We start from the raw sequence: 26,474 nt of genomic DNA on the forward strand, positions 1-26,474 counted from the left end.
CAAGATTTGCTAATTTCTTTATTCCCACAGTCTCACTGATTCAGAAAAGTAAATACTATTAGCTGTGCATATTACTTGTAAATAATCTACTAACACAGTCATTTACTTACTTTTTTTTTTCCTCCCAGATAATTCAGATTTTTGCTCCAGTTTCTTGTTGCTGTTGACCTTGCTTGTTTTGCAAATACTCTTTAGACAGTCAAACCTCAACTGTATTGCTCAGCAGGGATTTGTCTATTCAATTTTATGGCTGGTCTTAAATGTGAGACTTCGAACTCATACTGTTTCTGTTGTTCCTATAGCAACAAATTATGTGGAAAGGCAGCAGTTTTGCTTTGCTTTGCAGCTGGTGTTTCGAGCTCACAGAAAGGGAGGAGTTTGGGGAAAATAGGGAGTTTATAAACTGGGATGTAACTTATTCAGAGGTAGGGCGGTTGCTGAAGTACCTCACCCATTACGGAGGAGTTGGTTAGTGATTTTTGACTAGGGCTTCCTAGTGGTCTTTAAATAAAGTTCTGTTCTCTCAGAAATGAGATATGATTTACTCGAAGTGTCTGATCTTTCTCTTCACTGTTTATGCCTTTTTCCACCTGAAATAAAGTTTTTCGTCATCACGCAGCTCTAAAATTTGTTTCAGTAACTTGAGTGGAGCCTACAACCTTCAAGTGCTCTGAACATACCTTAGGTATGGAGCTTTATAACTTCTGTCCAGTAACTGTGTTGTAGAAGACTGTAATTCTAAAGCAGTCTTCTGAGTGATTATCTCAGAGTAAAATGTTTTGACACTTAAAACTCCTAGTCTCAGAGATGAGGCTAATGCATTCTTCTCCAAAAAGCAGAAGCTGTTTGCATTCCCATTAGGAGTCCTTTCCCTTACATCATGACAGCGATGTTCCACACTTAGTTTCCTGAGGCTCTCTGAAGCCAAATTAAAATCTCTGGAATACCTCAGTCTCATCTCCAACCTGGAGAACTTGCAGGTCTGCTGCCCTGCCTGGGTGCTGTCCTTAGATCTAGGGACTGAAAGGAGCACAGCTGCTACTGCAGGGAACCAGTTGGTTTGCTTGCAGTGAGGCCTCTGTTTTGGTTGTGGTGGGGATGTGTGAGGGTTTAATTCTCAGTGTTTAAGTATTGTATAAAAAGCCCACCAAACATGTAACATACATTTTAAGCTCCATGAAGCTGTTTATTTTGAATAAATAAAAATTAATGGGCACAGGAACTGGCTATCTTGTATCATCTCAGAAAGGTGTGTGTTAACTATCGGAATAGTGATACTCTTTGTGTGACTTAGTGTACATGCAGTTAAAATTCTTTTCTAACAAGAGAACAGCTCTGATTAGCAGAAGGAACTCTGGGAAGTTCTTATCTATTTGTAGCTGATAAACAAGCTGTTAATTTGCTTGTGTGGGAAATAAGAAGTAGGTTTGGATGTGTTCTCCTGACTTAAGGAATGTGTTTGAACCAGAACTTCTCACCTCTTGGAAAGCTGCCATAATGCAAACTGCTTTTTGAGATGGTGATCTGCAGACCAATGGGGACTCTGTGAGCGTCTGAATGCTGGCCATAAAATCATATTTAGGTCACTCTGAAAGCAGCGCCTCCTGCTTATTTCTGTGGAAACTACAGCAGGAAACAAAGAGTACAGTAACACTATTTGGTAGAGCAAATTCTCAGCTATTTTTCAACACAGTCACCACCATTTGGTGTGCATTTTCACTGGCAATAAGCAAGAGCCGGTATGGTGCTGTTGTCAAAATCTGTACCAGTAGAGGTGACCCATTGTCACTGTTACCACTGCTGAAATGCACCACCTTATTGTGCTCACATCCATATTTGGTCCTCACCAACATTCAGCAAGTGTCAATGAGTGTCTTTTTCTCATGGAGTGTTTCTGTGACACACCTTTGTTTGATCTGTGCTTCCATATCAGATGCTGTTGTGTCAGGCTGCCCCTCTGCTGCCATCTGTCACATGGCAACAACGTGTAATGGGATATTCGCAGGAAGGTTTAACCTCTAAAGCCACACCCCCAACATAATAAGAGGTATTTCTTTTTGAGCACTGTTCATACAATCTCAGAATATCCTGAGTTGAAAAGGTCCTACAGAGACCGACGAGTCCAGCTCTGGGCTCTACACAGGACCACCCAGAATTCAAACCCTGTAATTCAGGTGCCTCAATAGACATGCTTGTTCTTGGGGAATAAGGCTAAGTTTTCATTTGCTGCGTGCTTTATTCCTTCTCAGTTCCCATTTTCCCCCTGAGAAAGAATTCTGAAGAGATAATGAATATGTAATAAGACAACATTATAAATGAGCATGTTTCTCTGTTGACTGCCCTAACACAATTTTGATTGGCAGTGAGTTAAATATGAGTACATATTAAAATTTGGAATTGAATCACATCTTTTCAAAACACTTTGAAATACATAAACGGGCAAGTTATTTGCTTCCATGGATTCTAAGGTGGCGTATCACTTGTGTGGATAGAGCCAGTAAGCTGTTTTAGGGTTGGAGTGTCCTCCTCAGACTGAAAGAGCTGAGTCTGTTCAGCCTCAAGAAGAGGACGCTCAGGTGGGATCTTACTGGTGTGGTAAGAAGAATTAAAGAAAATTGAGCTGTCCCGTGACACTGTAAGAGGCAATGATTGTAAACTACATTACTGTAAGGGTAGCTGAAGACTCACACAGGTTGCCAGGAGAGTGTGGAGGCTCCTTCGTAGGAGAAGCTCCAAACCCAGCTGGCTGCAGGCCTGAGCAACCTGCTGTAGCTGACCTGGCTTTTAGCTGAGAAGGTTGGACTTGGAAGTGTCCTCAGGTCCTTTCCGAACTCAGCTATTCTGTGATTATCGAGTTTTATGTCAGCAGATGAAATTATATGTAGAAAATGCTGCTTGAAGAATCTTGTAATATTAGAGATAAAATACAAGTCTTGTGAGTTGTTTTGAGAATCCTGCTTTATCTGCTTAGATTTTAACTTCTATCTTAGCACAACTTCTGATATTACACAACTTATTTCCAACAACATAGTTCTTCTGTGCAGAAAAGAACTAACAGAGAAATCAGTGCAGTAATTACTTTTTTATCAGTTCTGTTCACTTGACAACTAAATGCATTTTGTAGTGCATAAAACTCAATCCTGAATCTGAAGATCTGTAGAAGTAATTTTAATTTGTACTCAAGTCTCAATCAAGGTTGCTGAGCAGAGGGAAGAATTCTGATGAGGAAACTGAACTGTTGCTGTTCTGATTGGGGCGATTTATCTATATGATCTATGATGAAGATAAAATGACATACTACCTTATGCACTTCCCTTGCTGCCTAGTTTCTGAATAAGTAGGTGATTGTTCTGCTCTCCAGGATACTCAGCTTAGTGTAGTACCTTTGCCTTGAAGTGCAGATTTCATTATCTTTAAATATTCCTTTAGAGCAAGTATAATCTTTGTCCTGGATTGCAGATGACAGTTGACTAAGATAATTGGCAGAAGCCCTTTCTTACATTTTAAAATTGGCATCGTTATTAGTTTACCAACGTTGAGCAATTGGTGATCTATTAGTAGTAATCAACTTAAAGAACGAAGTGCCTAGTGAGTAGGCCTTTTTAGTGGTACATTTGAAGAGTTTTAACTTACAATTAATTAAACGAGTTCTGGCCTTCCCTAAGAAGGGAGCATATTTTCCCTTCTCAGTGGTTTCTGGAGGTATAGTGGGGAATGAAAAAAAAAAAAAAAGGGAAGTATTCTGAGATTTAAAAAGAAAAAAAGAAAAAAAAAAAGAATGCAGGAGATGTTACTCATTTCTAAAGTGCAGAGGACTAAAAGAGAGGCAGTAGCACCTGGGACAGTTAGAGATGGGAAAGAGAAGCTGTGGTTGGAGTCAGGAAAGAAGTAATATCTAGCACTCAGCAGGGGTAGGAAGGGGGAAACGATTTAATTGGATCAGATAGTAAGAAGAACGAATAGATGAAGTAGTGGTGTTTGGTGTGGTTTTTATTTTATCTGCTGGAGGGGAGGAATGGGAAAGGTGGAAGAAAGGAAAAATGTAAAGAAACAAAGACTTGATAAATGTAATAATTAACTGCAACTTTGGGCCAGACTTGTAACTGTAGTTTGAGTGTATTTTTTCAGTTAGATAATAGCAAGTGTTAGAAATCAAGAAGTGAGATTCTGATGTCTCTGATTCTTAACAAATCCTGTTTGGGCAGACCTTTTCAGACACTGGGGGTTGTGAATAGTGTATTAAAAAATTTTAATGTTTGGATGAAAACCTTCCAGAAGTTCTGTTTTGAAAGTTTATGTATCTCTTCATACAAATCACTTAATGTTTTCAATCTTGTTCAGTTTTATTTTGCAGCTGTTAAAACAATGGGGCAAAAGCTTCCAGGGAATGCCTATTGATGTGTAAGGGAATCTAGATCCCAATTGCTGTGATGTCATGTGCAGATTTTATATGATGTTCACAAACAGCTTGTTGGGAACAACTGTAGACTCATAAAATGCCTATAAGAATTTTTCCTTCTTGTAGAGATTCCATCTATATTGCAAAAAAGCTTGTGACATAACTCTCTGTATATATTCCTGTTTTATGTAAATTACTATAGCATAAAATCAACTTACTTTGGGGGAAAAAAAAAGTTTTTGCTGACATAGTTTTTAGCATTTGTACACAAAAACCAATCGTAGTTCTGAAAGTCTCACTATATGTTACAAAAGCAACTCTTGGCTCTACATTTGCATACTAATATTTGACATAGTTTTTTATAAGCTCTACTGGCAAAAGTAGATCTTGCCAGATTTTTTATATATATTGTAAACATCACCTAGTATAATGTTTTGATGTGAAAGAAAATCTTACTAGTGAACATGAATGTTCTGGTAAAAAAAAAAAAAAAAAGAAAGAAAGAAAAAGGGAATGCAAACACAATAAAAGATTACAGTTCTTATTGTGAAATGTCTAAGTATTTTACAGTTTTTTTGAATTGTGAAATTGGCAACTAGGCATTAAAACGAAATGTTGGCAAAACAAACATCTGGTAATTGTAGCTGTGTAAAGATACTTTATTTTAAAAAATGACTGTTTTAACAAAATAAATGTAGATATTTGTATTCTTCCTAAAAGTAATCATTAGAAGTTAGTCAATTAAATGCTCTACTTTTGGTTTTCCAGAAACCAGCAAACATCCTGGTAATGGGTGAAGGTCCTGAAAGAGGAAGAGTCAAAATAGGTAAATATTTTGAAAAAAATTTCACTGCTCAGCTACAATTAGTTAGTATAGCATTGTTACTTAAAAACAAATACAGTATGTTAAGTATTTTTATGTTGTTATTATCATCAGCACACGTGTTTGCAGAGGTCTGCAGCTTTGCTACACAAAAGCTTTTTGGCTGTCAAAGTAGGGAACAACAGTGATGGTTTTTATCCCAAATTTTGTTATCTTTGCAGCTTTTCAGCCATAGTCTACGTGTGGTAAACACAAAGAAGGAGCCTCATTTCTGTTTGTTTACTGTTGTTGCATTTGAAAATGATCAGTTAACCAGTTTCTATTCATATGCTTGTACTAATATGGATGACTGCAAGAAAAATAGGACTTTTTGTAACTTTGGAAGCAGAAAGATTCAGACAAAGCTTGGGTAGAAGATAAATCACAGATTTGGACAAGATGTGATTTTTGAATACACATCCAAATTTTGTGCTTTTTTTCTGGAATTTCTTAATGTTACTTACAAACTTGTCTTTAGAGAGAATTTTTGATATATATGAAATCAATGCATACATTTAAAATACACCTCTGTAACAGTGCACACTAGGAAATTTCACAAATTACTATTTACTCTCCTTCTCTGAAGGAGAAGAATCCAGAATAATCTATACCACAGTCATTTTGTTTTTGCACTTTAGATAAACATACAGCAGTCACATGAGCTGTCATTTCAGCACTTTGCTCAATTTTGTATGTAAAAATGGAAGAGAAAGGGCACATTAGATTTAGAAGCCTACTCCTTTTGGATTTGCATCTCAAAACTCCTTTCTGACCCTATTTTTCACAATAGCTGTTATTTCATCTACATTGCCCACTTTGGATGTGATTATCTTGCTTTATCCTCAATTCCACTAGTTAGCTGAAAGAGCAGACGGAAGAGAGTGGAGGGACTGCACTGAGCTCTGTCACCTCTATGGTGACAGCAACAGGGCCTGAGGGGATGGCATGGGGCTGTGTCAGGGGAGAGGGTTAGGGAAAGGATCTTTACCAGAGGGTGGTGGAATGGAACAGGCTGCCCAGGCAGTGGGCACGGCTCCAAGCTGACGGAGTTCAAGGAGGGTTGGGACAACATTTAGACACAGGATTTGAATATTGGTCCTGTGTGGAGCCCAGAGATAGAATAAGTGGTCCTTGTAGGTCTCTTCCAACTTGGGATGTTATCTGATTCTATAAGCATTACCAGTTTCTTATGCTTCTGTTACAGATTTATTTAAATAAGAGACTATCTGTATTATTTATAGTTTAACAGTATCATGATGGAAACTCTTTCATGTTATCCTTCCTAGTCTTATAAAGGAAGTAAATGAAATGTAGCCTAAGATAAATTTGGCCCAGTATTGTTATGAGTGATTTGCTGTTTACTTAGAAACTTGGATTTGTGAATTTTAAAATTTTGAATTTTAGTCCTAATAGTTTTCTTGCAGTGTATAATTCTGGCTTGCTATTTGGAGTAAGATGTTTTGTTTTGTTTTGTCTTTCGTAGCTGATATGGGCTTTGCCAGATTGTTCAATTCACCTTTGAAGCCGTTGGCAGACTTGGATCCAGTTGTGGTGACATTCTGGTACAGAGCTCCAGAGCTGCTACTTGGAGCCAGACATTACACAAAGGCTATTGGTAAGTTCTCGTGTTTAAGTTTTCTAAAGGAGGATAGCCTTAGAGTAGATGTGACAGTCAGCTGACTATAGCTATTTTTTTTCTTTTCTTTTTTTCCTTCCTGAAGTAGCAGTAGGTGGAGAATGATCCAATCCAATACCCAGGCTAAAACCCTTTGAAGACTTGGTACTTGTATTTTTATTTTTTTCAGTACGACTTAAAGCTAGTGTTACACATTCAAAATGTGCTAGTTCTTTGTTGTTACTTTTTTCTAATAAAAATAATGTCTACATTGGTCTACATAGTTTTTTGATGCAGGCTTAGTCTTCTAGCATCTTTAAAAAGGAAAGACCTTTGACAGTTTAAGTGGTTTTCATCTGGGGTACTCTATGTCCAGTTGCTTCTGTGAAGTGTATGGTTTAATAAGGAGAGCCTCATGCGCTGTATACACTCTGCAGATTCACTCCTGAGATCTTGTAGTATTCCACGTTCAGGAAATGCTGGTAGCCAGGCCTTTGTCTTCCTTCCCACTTCGTAAGTTCCATAAGCACAGTCAGCCTCAGTGCCCAACTATTTAGAGAATAAAAACACTAAAGTGCACAAGAGGTATCTTGTTTGTGTGGTTAGGTTAATGTATCAGAGATATTGCTTCCTCTGCAGTTCTTTTTCTGTTAAAAGGGATTAAATTTCCCATATGTATGTGGAGGTGACTTTCTTTGCAGTTGCAGGCATTTTCCTGTCATAGAAGTTTTTGGAAATACTATGTGGACTTCTGATCAGAAAAAGACAACGTTTGCCATGATCAACTGGCATCTTGGTGGAATGTTCACTTGTGTAGACTTGCATTTTTAAGTAAGGTCTCACGGTCTCAAATAACTCCTCTTATCAAACCATACCCTTATGCACTAAAAGTACTGAAAAAGTTTAAAAATTGAATGAACTGTCATCTGACTTCTTTGATGTGGACTTGCACTTCAGATTTCTTTACTTCTCTTGTCTGCCATTTAGAATCCAATGCAAGATGATCTGAGCTGAACAAAATGCTTGTTTGTTCATCTTGCCTTCCCAAATGTGCAGTAACTGTAAAAAAAACCGTAAAAAAGGTCATGAGGGCTTCTAAATAACTGTAGTCAAGGAGAACAGTTTAGAAAGGCTTTCATCATCAAAGCTGTGTGTTGCACTTTTTGACAATGTATAGATTCAGTCTTGCAAGCAGCTAACCTGCATTTCTATCCTTGGACCAAATTTGTCAGGCTGAAAAAGTAAGTCAGGGTTTGTATGCTAGAGTTCCTTTTCCTCTTCTGAAATGAAAAACCTTAACTCTTAAGATAGCAATGTCTACATTAGCAAGTAGTGTGGCACAGTATGTCCATAAAGCAAAATGGTACTAGTTACCTAGGACCCACTTTAAATTCATTTTAGAGAAAGAGGAGTATTTTGGACTTTCCCTGGTGTTACACAGTGTACTGCTGCTCATTAGTGACACATCTTTTGGTTTTAATTTAATCTCAAAAAAGTGAAGTTTGTATACTCTGAGAGCTGTTTGGGGGATAAGGAAGAATGTTTTCCTTAGGTTTAGTCAGAACCTGTTTTGTTTTAATTTATGCCCCAAATTTCTCATTGTCCTGTCATGTACTACTGTAGCGAGTCTACTATATAGCCTCAGTTACCTCTCCATAGGTACTCAGTGGCTACTTAGTGCTCTCTTCTGTCCGAAAAAGTCCCTGTCCCTCAGTTTCTCCTCCCATGTCCGCTACTTCAGATCCTGAACATCCTAAAGGCTCTTTCCTGAGCTATCTGCAGTTCTGTCTTATATTCAGATCACCAAAGTGGCCCAAGTATGATCCACGAGCATTAAATAATGGCGATATCTATGTTGAATCTACTGGCTGCTGCGTTACTGTTGATACAGCCAATAGATCTTATCGATGCTTTATTATTCTACTGTTTCGTGGTTATCACAGCTAAGGCTGCCATTGATTATTACATCCTCAACCAGTCCTTCCTTCTTTTTTATTAGAAGATTCAGGAGATGACATGTAGCATCTGTGTGAAGAAATCTACCTCAACATCTTCCAGAAACCTTTGCAAGGTCCTTGAGATGAGTGTGTTCACATCCTACTTATTCTCCCTGATGCTATAGTCTGTTTAGCTCCTCCCACAACTCCTTTTGCTGAGGTCTTAAGTTACTTGGTTCTTGCCCTGAGGGTTCTGCATCCTATACTAGGACAGAAGAGTCTCTGTGAAATTGTAGAGGGTGGTGCTACTTCAGAGAGATCTACCTTGGCCTATTTCTAAGAATTTTATTTCTTGTATCAGACCCACACCCATGAATCTCCAATAGAGAAGTGAATGGGTACACATACATGGCATGCTGTGTGAGTACTGAGGATATTCCAAATGGTTCAGCTAACAAAATAAAAAATGTGGAAATGGAAATGAGAGATGTAAGGTGAGGTTTGCAGGCTGAATGAAAGGTTAGAGAAGCATGTAACTGAAGAGGAAAGAAAGGTGTATGGAGGTGATTTTCCCTTTGAGGTAAAGGGAAAAGATTGGTTCTTCTATCAAGAAAATGACAGCAGTGATGTTTGTGCTTTTAATGAGTCCAGACTTGTGTTTTGCTTCTAGCCTTGTGTGCAACTATAACAAGGCTGCCTTAATGAGCTCATCGTGCTACTGAGAGTTGCAGGTTAATATGTGAATGTTTTTGTACAACTTTTAAAGCTCTATTAAATCTCTGTGCAATAAAATTATTTTAAAAATTACATAATCCTCAGGAGCCCTCCTGCATCACTTTTAGTAATCACTCATAAATTATGTAAGATTCTCATTTATCTGCTACTCACTTGAATATATTCGTTTAGAATAAGGTCAACTTGATACACCAACTTATGAAAAAGTAAATTTTGGTGTAGCTTCTAATTTTACAGAGGTATTTTCATATGCATTCTGTATGATATAATTTTGTGTATTTCATCAATATTAATAAAATCAGTCTAACAGCACCATTATATCAGCTTTGGTCTGTTGTCTTCAAGTTTTGTCTTTGAGAAATGCTTTTGTTTTTGAATTTGCTAGAAATGCATTGTAACCAGTTCTCTACTGCAACACGTTGAACATTATAGCAACTATGCTGGGCATAATTCAGATGTATGTTTAAGTTTTTAGTGATTTCAGTCTTAATGGTTTTTGTTTATTTTCTGTATTCTGTATCATACTTTTTTTCCTTATCATAGCTCCACATATAATATGCATACCAGAAAGTGTGCTTCTGGAATTATTACCAGCATATTCATAATACCCTGGACACTGTCTACTATAGTCTGATTTCTTTCTGCTGTAATATGCTTTCTTGCACATAAATAATCCTTGTGCATGACCAGAGAATGAAAACAGAATTTGATTTTTGTCTCAGATGTGATTTTCTTTGTGTGTGTGTGTCTTGTTTTCTGAACCTGGTATTAGTTACATTTTGTAGATTTGATTTTGGGGAAGAATTGGGCTCAGTGTGGTCTGTTTAGAAAGAATTAGGTATTACATAAAACAATACATAAGCACATTTCATTTTTTAGAGGTAGATTTTTACTGTCATTTTTTCCCTATATTTAACGTGTCCCTTCATCCTTATGAAAGATTGTACTTTTCATTTATTTGCTGGCTGAACAAGGAGTGGTTCATTGCAAATATAATATCATATTTTGAGGAGACGCAGGTGTCAGGAAAATACTGTTGCTGGAAACAGGGAAATAGCTTTTGCTTTCTGCATGTTGAAAGGGTAGTAAAAAGCCTGTGTTAGAGTCATTCACGTGGAACAATGTTTAGTTTCCTGAACTGTGAACATTTGTAATCTAAGCCCTGCTTGTTAATAAAGTTTCCTATATAATCTGCTACCACAGTTACAAGCAACTGACTTACAAGATGAGTACAGATTGGGAAAAATGGTGCTGAGGAAGCCAAAGGTTTCTTTCTGTTCTGTTACCAAATGTAAGTCTATACTAAATTTATTGTAGCCTGCAGAGGCCTTGGTCTGCATTTCCAGCACCGTAATTCAAAACCAGGATCTGTTTCCATGTGTTCATCTGATCTTAATACTCTAACAAAGAAGTAAAACATGCAAAGAAAGTCACTTTGAACAAATTTCAGATGAAACCATGTAACTGGGAAAATATAAAATGCTTGTGATTATGCTGACGTTAATAAAATTGCTGAACTTTCAGAAAATTTCTAGCATAATAGGAAAGTGCTTTTCTATTCAAAATACTAAAGAAGCAAGGCTGAAGTGGCAAAGATTCCTGTACTACAATTTTAAGTAGAACTAGTAAGAACTTCTGATTATAGGCTTTTAGGAATGCATGTGACATTCTCTACTCTGGTTCATTGTTGGACATCTTAGAACAGTATATCAAGGAAATCACATAGTTAAGGCTTATTTTCTATCAAGTTATAGCTTGTGTAGTTAGCAGTGCTATCAAACAACGTTATCTTACTTCTCCTTTCCACTTGCCTTAGCTAAAGACGAGTGTATGTGATAAACGTTATCACATGGCTTCTAAAACTGTAGCTTGTTTGGATTTTGTTGGCAAAAGAGTTTTTCAGAGTGATCCTTCAACAATCCATTTAGTATGACAAAAAAATCTGTTCTGTACCAGAAAAGGAAGGGGTTGCTTGTTTAGAAAAAATAAATCTGAGAACCAAAAGTGTCTCTGTGAATTAGTTAGCCGGAGTTAGTTAATTAGCTGAATTCACTTGCCTAGTTTGCAAGTCAGTAGAAATGTCAGCAGTGGCCATGTGAGAACTGCATTTTTGAGCTTGAATGAGATTTACATATGGAAAACTTGTAGTTTAAAACTTGGGCAGTGCACTGTCACCTCATTCTGTTTCCAGACAAAGATATGGAAGCTGGAAATGTGTAAAAGGTATAGCCTGTTATCAAGTGCCTTTGAAAGTAAGTGTCCCAGGAAAATGTTAAGAGTATCAAGGGGAATTAGTTTATAATAAATACTGAGGTCCATTTGATGTTTAACAACTTAGTTCAACTTTATGCAGGAAAAAAAAAAAAAAAAAAAATATCTGGAGTGTATTATGTAGGATTTAGGATGGAAATATGTACATATGTGCTCCATATTGCCTGTACATCAAGTCCCACACATTCTGAATGCTTCAGCTGTACTCACTGTGTGTACACAGATTGTTGGCATGCTAGCTGGGCTGTGATGCCTCTGGAAATCTTGGACCAGTGCTTCAGCTTCTTCTGGATCTGGGAGAAAGTTGGTGGGAAGAGTTATGACCTATCTGAAGAATCTGATAAACCTGAAATTGCAAATGGAGCCAACCAGAAGTCTTGGGAAGGGAAAAAAAAATTGCAGTAGAGGTTTCGCACCTGTGGTCTGTGGACCCATGGGAGCAAGGAGAGTGCTTTATATGTACTTGAGATGATTAAAAAGAGTAAATCTGTAGCCAGAATGGAAGATAGCTTCTGACTGCTACATAGTGATCTGCATTACTTTTTTATTTGAGGAGGCTAAGGGGTTGTTGGAGAACTACAAAAGAAATACTAAAGAAGTTCAGTACTGATTTATGCACTCTGAAAAGGAAACTCAGGATACACCAGGAAGGGAGCCTTGTTCCTGCCCTGGACAATGTTATATGACATGGGAAGTAATTGGATTCAGATAGTATTTTATTGTAAACTTATTTTGGCGTATGGTAAACTGATCTCATTTGGATTATCACAGCTGTTCTTTTTCTGAGAGCAAAACCTTTAAATACTGAAGATTAATTGTTGCTCTTTTATCTAGTTATTGCAGGTGCTAGATGACCTACTGCTGCTTTTTTATTTTGCTTCACCGTGCTCTCTAAAATACTATAAATGTTTCTTCTTATAAAGTAATAATATACTACACTCCACCATCTTACTGTAGCAGTCATCAAAAAGTGTAAAGTATTTATGATTAGGTCTTTTAAAAAGAACATTTTAATGCAGCATTAATTAGTATTTTATGAAACTTGCGATGCTGACAGCAACTCACAGGATATAATCCACAGGATTGTTGGACTGTTTGACACATTTGAACTGTTTCAAGATTCAGCGTTCCATTTTTCTAATTGTTCTGTTGCCCTCTCTTCTCAAACATATTGATGTCTGAAAGTAAGCTGGTAAAGCCCGTAGCTGTTTTCAGTTCCGGAGAGTCTGGTGTATGTGTTCAAGTGTATACTAGCTTAAGAGTCAGGAGAATGATAAGAACTGTGACTCAGAGTATAGTGGGTCAGACCTGTCTCCAATGTAAATCCAGGGGAAGTACTCTAATGTGGGGCAGACAGTGAAATGTTATCTTGTAGTACAATAAGCTGGGTCTCAGGAGACTTAGATTTAAATGCGGATTCAGTCCTACGTGTTGAATATACCTTTCAGCACGTCATTTAACCCATCCTATGTGTTGCTTCATTACCTATAAAATGAGAATACTACTTAATACTACTATCGTGAAGATAAAATCAGTTAATAGGGAGCTCCAGTAAGTGTTATGGATTTATATATATTTAAAGTCGGTGACTAGATTCACTTGCCTGAGAACCTAGGATGTAATTTAGCATCTGTTATTAAGAAATACACATTATGGACCTCACACCTTGAATCTACCAATTGTTCTGACCACCTGTGGTCACCCCATACTTTTTCATGTGTTCAATATTTTCCTCTCTTGCAAAGTGTTTGAGGGGGCAAACCAGATACTTTTGGTTTTTTATCAGTACTTTCGCAGATTTTCTATTACATAGTGATTATTATGACTTAACGGGGATTATTTTGAAGAAGGAGAAATCAAATAGACTAAAGAATACCTAGAATGCAGAATATCTTCTAAGCAATAACTGTGTTGAGAAACCAATTTGAGCAAGAGGTCCCTACAAAAATCTGTCTATACTTAGCCCCATGTATGTAAAGAACCCAACAAAAAAAAACCACTCTGCCTACAATAGTGTTAGTCCTGTTTTTTCCTTCTAATTTCTTTTTTCCTGAGAGTATCAATTTTACGTTCTGCCCAGCTGCTGATAATCACTGGGCTTTGTGACAGCAAGCACGTTCTTTCCTTGTATCTCACTGACTTTGTCATTTACTAGGTGGGTGAGCTTTGGACTGATTCTCCAGCCTCCCCAAGCACCTATCCTGGGAGCTCAGTTCAAAATATGATTTTGAGTGGTAAGACAGGAGTACTCCTTTCAGTGTCTTCTGTAGCCCAGAGCAAATAATGGATGCTGATGTGGAAGTGGAAAATAAATGATGACATGAGAAAGCAAGAGTCAGCATTTGAAGAAGTCTAGGAGATACTTTTTGCCCACTTCTCTTCATACTCATTCTGTATGTGTCAGGGTAAACTGATTCTTTGAGAAATACTGCAGATACGTTGTTCCTTTTGTATATTAACAAGTGATTGGTTTGATGCATAAGCATCATAAGGATGCTTGGTACTTCAATTTTTCTTCTTCTTTTACAAGACTGATTTTATTTTCTTAAATGAAACATGAGGTTGCCCTTTAAAAATCCAAAAGACTATCTGTTAGAAAACCTAGTTCTGTAAATACTTTATGCTAGCCAAAAAGGGTAGTAATGAAGGCTTTTAAAGTGCTGTGTTTACTACTGTATCTAAAAAAGTCACGTAAGTTGGGTGTAGAACTTGTTTGAAACCCAAGTATCTGCCATCACAACAAGGTGCAGTCGAATATTTCAGCTAATTCATCAGTTTGATCTTGAGGCACAATTATTTCCGTGATATCAACTGAAACTTTCAACACTGCAGTACTGATTCAGTAGAATGACTTATTAGTGGGACAGTTGGGATTGCTTCACAAGTAGAATTCTTGGCAATGGCTATGACTGACTGCAGAATTACATTTCACAGTCATTTGTTTTGTTGCCTATCCAATATAGTTGCATATAATTATATAGGAGTTATTCTCACTGCCTGATTAGAAATAGCTTTGATCTTGAACTCCTTAGTAACAGAAGTGTTTAGATACTGTGAAGTGATCTGTTGAGTAGGAAAAGTAAGCCTCTCTGTGCATCTAAGAGGCAAGATTGCTTTGTGTGTATTCTCTGTTGACTGAAGTAAGGTGTAGGCATTAAAAACTTTAATAACTCCCAGAAAAGACTGACTTGGCTTGTGAACTGGAAGAGGCCATGCAGGTACCCTTCGCACATGTCCTTTGTACTAACTCAGACTCCTAGATAGGCAGGCCTTTTGTTCATCTTATGTTATGTTCTAGGAGTTGATGTGCCAGACCTAGTAAAAATAGTTGTAATGGTTTCTGACACAAGCCAAGTGAGAGTACACAGCAGATTATAAACTCATCGTCCTTCTGTATTTAGCATAGAGTTAACATCCAGAGAACTCCAGTGTGTACAAAACAGCTGGTTTCTTAAGATATTCTGCTACAGAATTCTACGTTTAGTGAGGCATGAGAAAAAAGGTGTATTTCTTTTGCAATGAACACGTACTGATGTCTTCTCATTTACTACAGTTCAGAATAGCACAGGAAATACAACGATTTTCTGATGTGCTGAGCTATTTGTGGTGTATAGATTGTACAATACTAAAATGGGAAAAAAAAAAAAAAAAAAGGAGGAGGAGGGAGGGGAAATTAATAGCAAAGCATCATAATAAGGAATCAGGATTTTCTATCCTCCCGATCCTATGGTTAGGTGATACTGTTGATCGTTATTTGCATGTGATAAAGTGAATATTCAAAGGTGTGGATGTTCCCTGAAAAACTTTGTAAGTACTGTTTAACCAAAGAGCTGCGAAATTTGCCAATTCTTGATTCCTTCCTCACTGTAGGAAGAAACAGTAACAACTTCTGTATTAGTTATGCCTAGCACTTTGCAGCTTAAAAGGCTCCTGTGAACTGTGGGATGGAAGCTTTCGTACTTCTATTACTTGCTGTATTTGTTTGATATTTGGAAGGGGACGTAGCCCTCGAGCTACAGAGCTTTGTGTGCTTTTGATGAGTTGTCACTAAAAGAACATTTTTCTTCTGCTTTTGTTTCCCTGAGAAGTTTTGGCAGCCTGTCAAAGTAACAGTTGGGCCCTGCAAGGTATGAGCACTGCAGTTGCTGGAACAAAAGCAGCAGCACATGCATTAGTGCATCTTGGAGGTACCAGAGCTGTCATAACAGTAATAGCCCTCTCCCTTCTCTGATGCATCCAACGGCTTAGGATTAGGAAAGAAGTACTTCTGTAAGTGTCACACTTCCTCACCAGAACTCATCACTTGTCCCAGTGACCTAATTCTCTGTCCTGAAGTGACATCACCTATGGCTGGAACTCACCACATTTTCTGGAAGAGGAGGAGATAGAAGATGGGCCAGCTTTCATGCAGCCATTGTTCTGTTCTTTCTTTCAAGAATGCTAACCTACTTTACTGCTGGCTGATGTAGTTAACCTGTAATTTATACAGTAGCAGTCTTGGAATCACAACTGAAGAGGTGTGTGTGTGTATGTGTGATTTGATGGTAAAAATAGATAGGATTTGGGTGCAGGTGGGATTTGGGAAGACAAGTGCTGAAAATTCTTACAGGTTTGTCTTTTGATCTGTTTTTTTCTTCTAAAGGCAAATATTAGGAACTTAGAAAAATAGTTGCTAGTGCTGGTGAAAATTCAATTATTGTGCTTTATGGTACAGTTGCTGATAAGGTTGCCTTGAGAATGCCTGTTTTATTCAGCATATGGGCTACATAAGGAAAATAGGAAGTTGTATACAGAACTGTGAATGTGGAATTTACAAATTTTTGAAATGTGAAAGTCTGCAAATTAAATATTTAAACTCTTCTAAGTAGAATTTTTGCTTACATTTGTATTTTCACTGTATGAGAGGACTTATTAGGGCCTTCCATCATACTGCCACTCCCCATACTAATTCTATTGTAGCTGCGTTGTCAAATACACCACAGTAATTTAAGTGTAGTGTTGCATGTTAATGTCTAAATGCACAAATTAACGTGTCTAATGCACAGCAGAAACCTGAAATATATGATCCCAGGATCTTTGTTTAATGCAGATACACTGGAGAATAGAAATCTAAATGGGAGAATAAATATTTCGACAACTTAAAAAAAATCTTTGTAGAGAGAATGAAGAAATTGTGGCCCACCAAAGTCCTGCGGAAAATTGCAGTCAATTTCACTGAACTCAGAATTTCATTCAAGTTGCTTCAAAATTTGTGAGGTGTCTTCACTGAAATTCATTAAATTCTTAGTACGAATGTGAGGAAAAGGGCATCCTTCAGGCTTCCATGAGGTATCCTTTCTGTCTGCAGAGCATTCATCTCAGTGATTTTACAGCATAAACTTTGTTCTTGAGTCAAGTTCTGTTGTGATGCTGGTTGTTAAAGGCTAGTAAACATTGCTGAATTTATAGTCAATTTCTGGCTCACTACCTGATACCATTTTTGCTTCCCTTTGAAAAGCATGTTGCACATAAAAACTTTACCCTCTTATCCTCTTAATTGCCCGTGTTGTGCACAACACTGTTGAGGCTACATCTCAAATACTGTGTTTAGTTTAGGGTGCCTCTCTACAAGAATAATGTTGAGTTGCTGGAATACATTCAGAGAAAAGCAGTGAATCTGATGAAGGGTCTAGAAAACAAGACAGATGATGGGTAATTGAGGGAATTAGGATTATGTAATCTGGGGAATGGAAGCTGAGGGCAAATCATTCTCTACAGCTACCTGAAAGGAAGTTGCAGCAAGAGAAGCGTTGTTATCTTTTCTCAAGTGACAAGAGGCAACTTCCCCTGGTACATCTTAAGTTGTATCAGAGGAAGTTTAAATTGGATATCAGGAAGAATTTCTCCATGGAAGGTTGGTTAGGCATTGGAATGGGCTGCCCAGGGAAGCAGCGGAATCCCCATTCCTGGAGGTTTCTAAGAGATGTGTGGATGTGGCAATAAGGGGCATGGTTTAGTGATGTGACTTGGTAGGCTGGGTTGAAATCTGGTTTTCATGATATTGAACGTCTTTTCCAACCCAGATGATTCTATGACTAGACAAATCAATATTTACTTGAAAAAAGAATAGGTATGTTGCCCAGCACAGCCTCCTCTCAGGTTTTTGATCTCTTGGGATATTTGTTTTCCTTGCCTTGATTTGAAATTTGGTGAATCTTTGCATGGTAGCTCTTACATGTGACCTGGGTTGCTTTATTTGGGCTGTGATAATGTGATAAACTAGATAAGGGTTAGCCTAGTTGTTGCATTAGCCCTTGATGAGAAGCTGTATTCTGGCATCCATGTGTTACTCCCTTACCAACGTTCAGGCATATTCTATGGTCTAGAGTTTGTGTTCAAATAAAAAAAAGTCCAAGCTGATTGAGATAGTGTTGCTATTTAATGAAACTGCACTGATAATGAATTACAGCAACTGGCTACAGCTGAACAAATGTTTTTCTAATTCTTTAATTTATTTTCTTCAACAGAGTTTTATTAAAGAATGGTTAAGAGTTATTTATGCATTTCTTTTCCTGGATACAGCTAATAAATACAAAGTGTTTGTTTTGTCTTGGTCTCTGTCTTGTCTTCAAATGAAACATTTTAGTTAACATGCATGGAAAAAGATATTTCATTATGAGTATCAAGACTATTGCTCAATATACTGTCTTATTGTCTTAATTTTCTTAAAGAATGTTTCTAAAATACCAAAGTAAATACAAAAATTAAATAATTTTGCCATAGAAAGGAAGGAATATTTGAGTACTTGTGCCTTTAATCAGCCCTATATGGCATCCTTTTGTACTTGCTCCTTGGCCACAGTGCTCAAGTAGAATGGGTCATGCAGGATTTTCTCAGATTTACTAGCTGACCTATAAAGCTAATAGTGTTACAGGTATTAAAACTGGGATGTAGACAGACATAAAGATCTGTCTGTATGTATGGCAGGTCTACATACCAGCCACAACAGACCATCTTTTTTGAATATTTTTCCCTTTCATAAAATCACTCTGTGATAGTTGAGATATACTTTTATAGTGGAAGGATTTTTCACTGGTGAGAAGTCCTGAACAGGGCATAAGGAAGCTGTTCAGTGAGGAATTTAGGGAAAGGAGTATAATATGAAGCCCTTTACTTCCAGAACCAGTGAGCAAAACTGGCTTGCAGTCAAGCTTGATGTAAACCTGGGGAAAGCGAGGAGTGGTACTCTGGGAGAGCAAATGAAAAGGTGAGGGGATCAAGTTAACATTTGAATTAATGAAAACTAACCAGTCCAGCCTGTGGACCTTCAGATGTTTAATTCCTTCAAGAAGAACATTTCCTGTGGATATTTTCAGTGCAGCCCACCTCATAATGCCTTTCCTGCTGGGCTGTTTCACTGAGGAAGAAGCCTTTTACCACAGATCGTTTCTGAATCCTAATGATAGTAGAGAGAACTGCAGAAAACAGAACCCTCTGATTTTATCACTTTGGTAAATTCATCAAGATCCTTTTGAGACATCAGACTGGAAAATATGTCATATTCAACACAACTTTGTAAGATCTCTGTGACCCAGTTTTCAGTGGTTCTGGGGAAAAAGTAAAATGAATATAGTATGTAGTTCAGCTTTGGTTCAGGTGCAATGAAACAACTTACCTCTTGAAAGAAGTTGGAATGAGAGAAAAAAGTTTTGCCTTTTGTATACTAAAAATTGTATATATAATTTCATTGTAAATAAGCATTGTAAGTAGTTCTTGTTGTGCTAAAGATTTCTTTGCTCTAGACTGAGAATGCATTGTGGCTGAAAATTAATGCTTATGTGTTTTAAGCTTTGTCCCAGTAAACGCCAATTTCTGAAGGGGGGAGTCCTTCTTATTTGGATTAGATTATTTGATTCTATTAGGATGCTATAATCATTAGTCTTATTAAGGAGCACAGACTGAAAACATTTGAAATGGCACCAGACGGGAAGATTTCTAATTGTTGACACATTTTTCTGTAGTCAGATCTGAAGTTCTTGTTTGGTTGAGTAACATGAACAATGTGGTAGGTTAATACCTATAAGGGATGCTCATATTGATGAAGTTCTTAAACTTGATGAAATTTAACAAGGTATTCCTGCTAGAAAAAAAAATAAATCCATATATTGAAAATAATTACTGTAGATTATGAAAGCTACTTTAAAAAAAAAAAAAAGGAGTGGGTTGAAACTAGATAAATTTGGCAGAAAATCATTAACTCTGAGAATGATTTCAATATGTGCCAAGGATGTGTTCAAGATCAGGTTACAAAGGAGCTGGATTCACAAAGGGAAGACCCTGACCCACTGGAGCTTCAAGGCTGTAAGGCCTTTTCCAGCTGTTTAATCTTCACTTACGGAAATGAAACCTTCAAGTTTTCTATACTAAGTACTTTATATTAATTCTTTGAAGCTGCAGGGTACATAGCAAGAAATGTAAAAGGTTGAACTCCAGCACTATAACTTACTAGACGACTTGTCAGAGTTAAAATATTTTCATGCTTGGCTCCTCTAGTAATTTTTGTTCTATACTAAGTAAAATCACAACTTGGGAGCTATCAGGGTTTATTCCAATGTAACTTTCAGTTGTTATAATGGCTTGGTTGTTTGAATTCTTTTTGAATTTTTGATTAAGATGTGCTCTCCATATTAATCACAGAATCAGGAGTGAGAATTCATTGTCACAGGGATTCTTCTTTCACATAGTTCATCTTATGTATGAAGGGACAAAGTTCTGACATCTGCCAAGGTAGGAGCATTAGGGAGATTTCCTAGTTAACTTACTCTTATGAAGAACACTAGTGGTTTTTTTTTTTTTTCTTCAAATGGAAAAGATCAGTCTGGACACAGCAGTTATGAGTAGAATAATGAGTGGTGGCACAGCCGCCTAGGGGTACCTAAGGGGGTTAGAACCCCTTTGGCCTCTAAATAAACCGTCTCCAAAAGGACTTACTCTCTAGCATGAAAATGAGTGAGGAGATACTATTAAATGTAAGTGCAACTTTTCAAATAGTAATTAATTTCCATACTGGAGTACATAACTTATGCCTACTACCCAAGTAAGAATTATTATTTAAGGTCTTTGACAACTTCCATTAATATCCTTCTCTCTAAATTGGGAAGATATGGATTTGATGGGTGGAACGTTTGCTGGAAGAGGAATTGTTTGTGGAATTGTACCCATGAACCTGTTGGAGTGTGCCCAGAGGAGAGCTACAAAAATGATCCAGGGGATGGAATACCACCCTGTATGAGGACAGGCTGAGAGAACTGGGGCTGTTCAGCTTGGAGAAGAGAAGGCTCTGGAGAGACCTGACAGCAACTTTTCAGTATCCAAAGCAGGACTGTAAAGAGGGAACAGATTCTTTAGTACAGTATATTGTAATAGGACAAAGGGAAATGGTTTCAAATTAAAAGAGGAGAGATCTAGATTGGATGTAAGGAAGAAGCTTTTACAATTACGGTATTGAGGCGCTGGAACAGGCTGCCCAGAGATGTGGTGGAAGCCCCATTCCTGGGCACACTCAAGGTCAGACTGAATGGGGCTCCGAGCACCCTGATGTAACTGTAGGTGTCCCTGTTCACTGCAGGGGAGTTGAACTAAATGGTCTTTAAGGGTCTCTTCCAACTCAGTGGATTCCATGATTAATTTGCTGCATTACCTGCTTGAACAGATGAAAATTCAAGAGCTGTAGATCTTGTTTTCATGCAGGTAGGGCTTTAAACAAATCAAAGAAAGATAAAAGCCTAAGAAATTGATGTAACGCACAGAACGAGTTATATCCTGCTGAAATTGTAAAGCCCAATGATCAGACTTTACAGTAAAGAAAGTGGAAAAGCTTATAAACTAGGACACTTCTAAAAGCCCAGTCTCTGTGCTTATAACATTATGGAAGTGGAACAGACGTGCTTTAGCATAGAGAGTATAACAGCTCTTTTATTCATCCCTTATGATTCTATTAAGAGATCAGTGCTTTTTTCTTCAGTGAGGAAACTATATGTCCCTTAGGTGACAAAGTTCAAACACCACTAACAGGAGGTGGGATTTTGGGTCTCATAATAGTTGCATGCAGGTAACAAAGCCAAGAGGCTTTTGGTGTTCTCTTCATTTTGAGTCTACTAAATCAATCTTCACTTAGGCTACCTGCTAGGTTTTTGAGCTAGGGATAAACTGTTTTCTATATTTATGCTCTTTAATTTAATAAAATCCAAAAGTTTTCCCAGGGCCATCTAGTTTAACCTCAATTATCAGGTAAAACTCTACATTCTCGTAATCAGCAATCTGTGATCATTATTCCACCAATAAAAACATATTTTTCTGGTGTTATACCCCAGTTACATTATATTTGTCAATGCAAGAAATCCTTTTTTTTTTCCGTGCTAGTAACTTTTTTCTCACAGTCAAATTCACACATTCATTTTAAGATGCATAATAAAGCATTCATTTTGTGCAAAACACTTAATATGTTAGTGGTGATCATTAGAACTGTGGTGATTTTTCTACTCAGTTAAAATTAGGCTATTTTTTCTCTGTTTAAACTAGCCTGCACTCTTTCTAAGCATCTGAATCATTAGTCTTATTACTATATATTTGTATATCCATTACCTAGTTGGAATTATTCTGAAAGGTGATACAACTGTTAGGTCAGTGAGGTATTAGCATTGTTGTTTTGATGATCAGTTTCATGCCCTTTAAGCTGTCTCCTCACCAAATATTGTGTAGGTTTCATCCTGTGAATACATTAAGTGCTGGACTGCTACTCTACAGCTTGAAACAGAATTTGAAAGCTTGCTGTGTGGAGAAAGTAAAACACTAAAAACGTTTCCCCAGATTTTATTCTTTTTTATGATTATATTAATGCATTATTTTAAAAAATACTGTATGTAGTTATACAATGAGACATTTTACCTTACTGCTATCACACGTTATTGAGAAATTGTATTGAAATGAAAATCAGAGCGATGAAGTACAGTAAATGTTCTTCTTTCTTAGATATTTGGGCAATTGGCTGCATATTTGCTGAATTATTGACTTCGGAACCTATATTTCACTGTCGTCAGGAGGACATCAAAACAAGTAATCCTTTTCATCACGATCAGCTGGATCGCATTTTCAGTGTAATGGGATTCCCTGCAGGTAACTGATTTTCATTAAAGGTTTGAGTTGTTTGCACAGATGTGAAGAAACTTCAGTTTGATGGATTTGGAAATGCTGACTTATGGAACAATAGTGCTGGCCAATACGGAATGTGAAACAACTACTGTCGTTATTTCTTTGTGTGTATTACTTAACATTCACTTCCAGAATTGTAAATGCTTCTCCTTTTTTTGCCCCCACCAAAGATAAAGACTGGGAAGACATAAGAAAGATGCCAGAATATCCAACTCTTCAGAAAGATTTCAGGAGAACAACGTGAGTAATGATAACACGACACTGCGGTAAATGAAGCAGATAGGCAGAAATTGGCTCCTATTGTTCTGAATTTTTTTTGTAGGGAAGGGGATTTTGGAGTGTTTGGGTCCCGGAGTCATAACAGCTGTCCTGTTTTAAATTAGTTGTTTTGCTTGAATAGTGTTTCTCTTCCTCAAGTGCTTGTTAAAAGCATTAGATGAGTGACCATTTCTCAGGAAGGGATCATTGTAAGTGCTATTTAATCTATGGCAAACACATACAAATGAAGTTGCTTTAACTTAGCTGTTCAAGATAACTTAATTCATTTTGTGTGAGAAGGAATAGATAAGCGCCTCCTTAGCCCTTCTGACCACCAGAGATCTGGAAACAGTACAGTAGTGGTCAGAAGGCAATGCAATCAATAGGTTGTGATGTAAAGCTTGTCTGGGATCTGAAAATTTCCTGCTTCTAGTGTTACCAGGTGCTTTGGCTAAATAAATCAAATTAGTGATGGTGATAGATCAAAGGGTATCAAGGGTAACACAGTCTCTGCTGTAATGCAGGGGACAAAGATTAGGGAGTTCAGGATTCTCTTTCTTTTGAGGCAGACAGAATGGTTAACTCAGTTACAGCTGGAAACAATAACCTAACTGTTACAAACTGCTGCGCACTTTCTGTGTCAGAGTTGCTTTGGAAAACTAGAGTGTAAACTTCAGGTTGAGTTTCTTTGTCGTATGCCAATGTCAACAGCTTGTCCATACACTATAAAAAGTTGCATGTTCTATGGAAATAATCTGTATGCTGTTGATACTACTTCTGTTAGTGAAAAGCATACTTAAAGTGTCAACTGCTTGATAACTATGACGTGTGTTCTGATAGCAGTTCTTTCTACGGTTTACTTATTAAAGGCTGATGTTTTGTGATTAGTGGTACAGTTCCATATTTTTAATGCTCTGTTATTTCAAAAATGCCTTTGAACAATATTTTTCAGATATGCCAATAGTAGCCTCATAAAATACATGGAGAAACACAAAGTCAAGCCTGACAGCAAAGTCTTTCTTTTGGTAAGTACGAACTGAAAATCAGTGTGATGGTAGGAGTGAAATGTATTTCTAATATTAATACATGCGTCTGTTCTTCTAACTCATTCTTCTGAACATTGACAGGACAAAGCCGTTTATCTCTAACTTGCCATTTTTGAGAGATGTTTTATTTGTATACATTCATGCTGAGATTATGCTTAAACTGCCCATACTCAAGAGCTGAAGCTTTTATGTAATTTTGATCTGCAAGGAACTTGTAAACCCAGCCTTACGCTTTTATCTACTATACAAATAGGATACAGAGTAGTACATATCCCTTGGTTCCACATAGTTTCAGAGCTGAAGAGCTCTCAAGCTAAAGATTTGTGCGAGTTAAAGAGAGGAGGTATGGAAAGTGTAAGTATCTTTTTGTGTGTGTGTGTGAAGGAAAACTTTCACAGAAGAAGTCTGAGATTCCATGAAAATCAGAATTTCTTAAACTCAGCTTACTGGACACAAATTGGAATAATCTTGAGGAAAAGTCTAATTGAAAAGACCACAGTTGTAATAATTAGCACCTGAATTTCTCTGCTTCCTGACTAGAGTTGAAAACCACCAGAAAGCCTACTTTTGTGGAAGGGCAAAGAAGGAAACACTAATTAATTGTGTGAACACCAGATTGAGGGCGGGTGGGCCACTTTTCCAGAGGAAAACATTAATCAAAATCTCTGAAGAGTACAAAACTAGCCATAAGGTGGCAAAAGTGTATATTAAAAAAAAAAACTTTTTGTCATGGAGAATTAGGCAGGGTTATTGCAAGATGACTAAAAAAATAGTTGGTAACCTATGTATTCCTCTATATAGCAATGAGGGTGAGAACTGAAATTTTCTGAAGTCTAAGGGCTGTTTTCTAAACATCTCGTAGAAGACTTACTTCTCTTAGCCAAGGTAGTTCTCCCTATTAATAATCAGGGCTGAGCAGGTGTGATTTAGTTATTGACCACATAGGTGGAAGTTGTTCTTAAATAGGTGAGCCTGCCAGAGCTCTAAATAAGATTGCACAGGTCACGAACACCTATTTTGATACCTCTCATTACAGTGCAGGATGACAAGTGATTTTTACCAAAAAACAGGATATTGTGCCTTGCTGCTGACTGACATTGAATGTTAATGTCTATGTGAAAGTTAGAATGTTTTCTCCCTTGGAAAAGTGCATCTTTTCTTGCTGCCCTGGAAAAAGTTACAAGCATTATATTTATAGCTATCATGTCAGGCCAACCAGAGTTTAGTTGCTGAGAAGAATGAGACTCTGAAGTCCAATCTGACAGGCTTTCTATGTTGTATTAGCAGTTGCTATCCTGTTACCAAAATGAATCCAAACTTGTTTTATTCACTTTCATATAAACAGTGGGAGTTACAGAAAATCAAACGAAGAAAACTGGCTCACAAGTAGCGTCGTCGTTAGGCAGGGATCTCACTTAGAGTGATGTTGTGTGTGGCACCACCTGGAATGAGGAAACTCATTATACATCTGGGTTGGAGGGGAATTATTAAGAGAGTGAGCAGATCATTTAAACATTCTGGATATCTTTAGATTTTCTGTTGTGGTACAATTGCTTTTTCTTTGAAAGACAGAGGATATGAATAATGTTTGGAGGTAGTTTTACGATGAGAGTGATATATGGTGTTTGGGTTTTTTTTGTTTTTTTTTTTGCTGGATATCCAGAGTATTTTTGTTGGAAGCATGGAAGATTGAGTTTGAACTAAGATACCCTTTGCAGAAGGAATTTTATTTTTGTTGCTAACTTGAATTAGGAGGGCATTATGTGAGAGCAGGATATGTACTATATAAATAGTACATAGCTCAATAAAGAGGGAAGGGTGTGCTCCTCCTCTTTCTCAATACCGATTAGTGTGGAACTGGAACCAGTGTGAGTGACAGAATGAGTGGAGTTTTGCTAGTGAGAGATGAAGATTTATCGTTTCTGACTCTAAGTGAAATGTAGAGTCCTGATCATATTCCGTCTCTCCTGACACATTTTTCCTGTTGTGTCATGCTATAGAACAGTATGAAAGTTATATATGTCACAAGAAAACCCCCACTGTTATTTAGAAATTATGCTTTATAAACATGTAATAGATGAACTTAATGTTGCTTTAGGACAGTGTATCAGCCTTAGCAATTAATACTGCAAGCTGCCCTTAAGTGTTTCTTATGTGAGAG

At 37.3% G+C, this 26,474-nt stretch overlaps 1 protein-coding gene across 3 annotated transcripts in view; it reads left to right on the forward strand.

Moving 5' to 3' along the window:
• The window catches only part of CDK19 (cyclin dependent kinase 19), a 140,442-nt gene that overhangs the window by 100,168 nt on the left and 13,800 nt on the right, over positions 1 to 26,474 (forward strand). For all 3 annotated transcript variants that reach the window (XM_085217475.1, XM_085217474.1, XM_019613055.2), the window contains 5 exons: positions 5,168 to 5,225; positions 6,745 to 6,876; positions 22,830 to 22,973; positions 23,180 to 23,249; positions 24,220 to 24,292. In XM_085217475.1, coding sequence (XP_085073601.1) covers positions 5,168 to 5,225; positions 6,745 to 6,876; positions 22,830 to 22,973; positions 23,180 to 23,249; positions 24,220 to 24,292 — 477 coding nt within the window. The remainder of the gene's footprint in view (positions 1 to 5,167; positions 5,226 to 6,744; positions 6,877 to 22,829; positions 22,974 to 23,179; positions 23,250 to 24,219; positions 24,293 to 26,474) is intronic.

This window comes from Meleagris gallopavo, chromosome 2, assembly GCF_905368555.1.
Source record: "Meleagris gallopavo chromosome 2, MGAL_WU_HG_1.1, whole genome shotgun sequence".
NCBI lineage: Eukaryota > Metazoa > Chordata > Aves > Galliformes > Phasianidae > Meleagris > Meleagris gallopavo.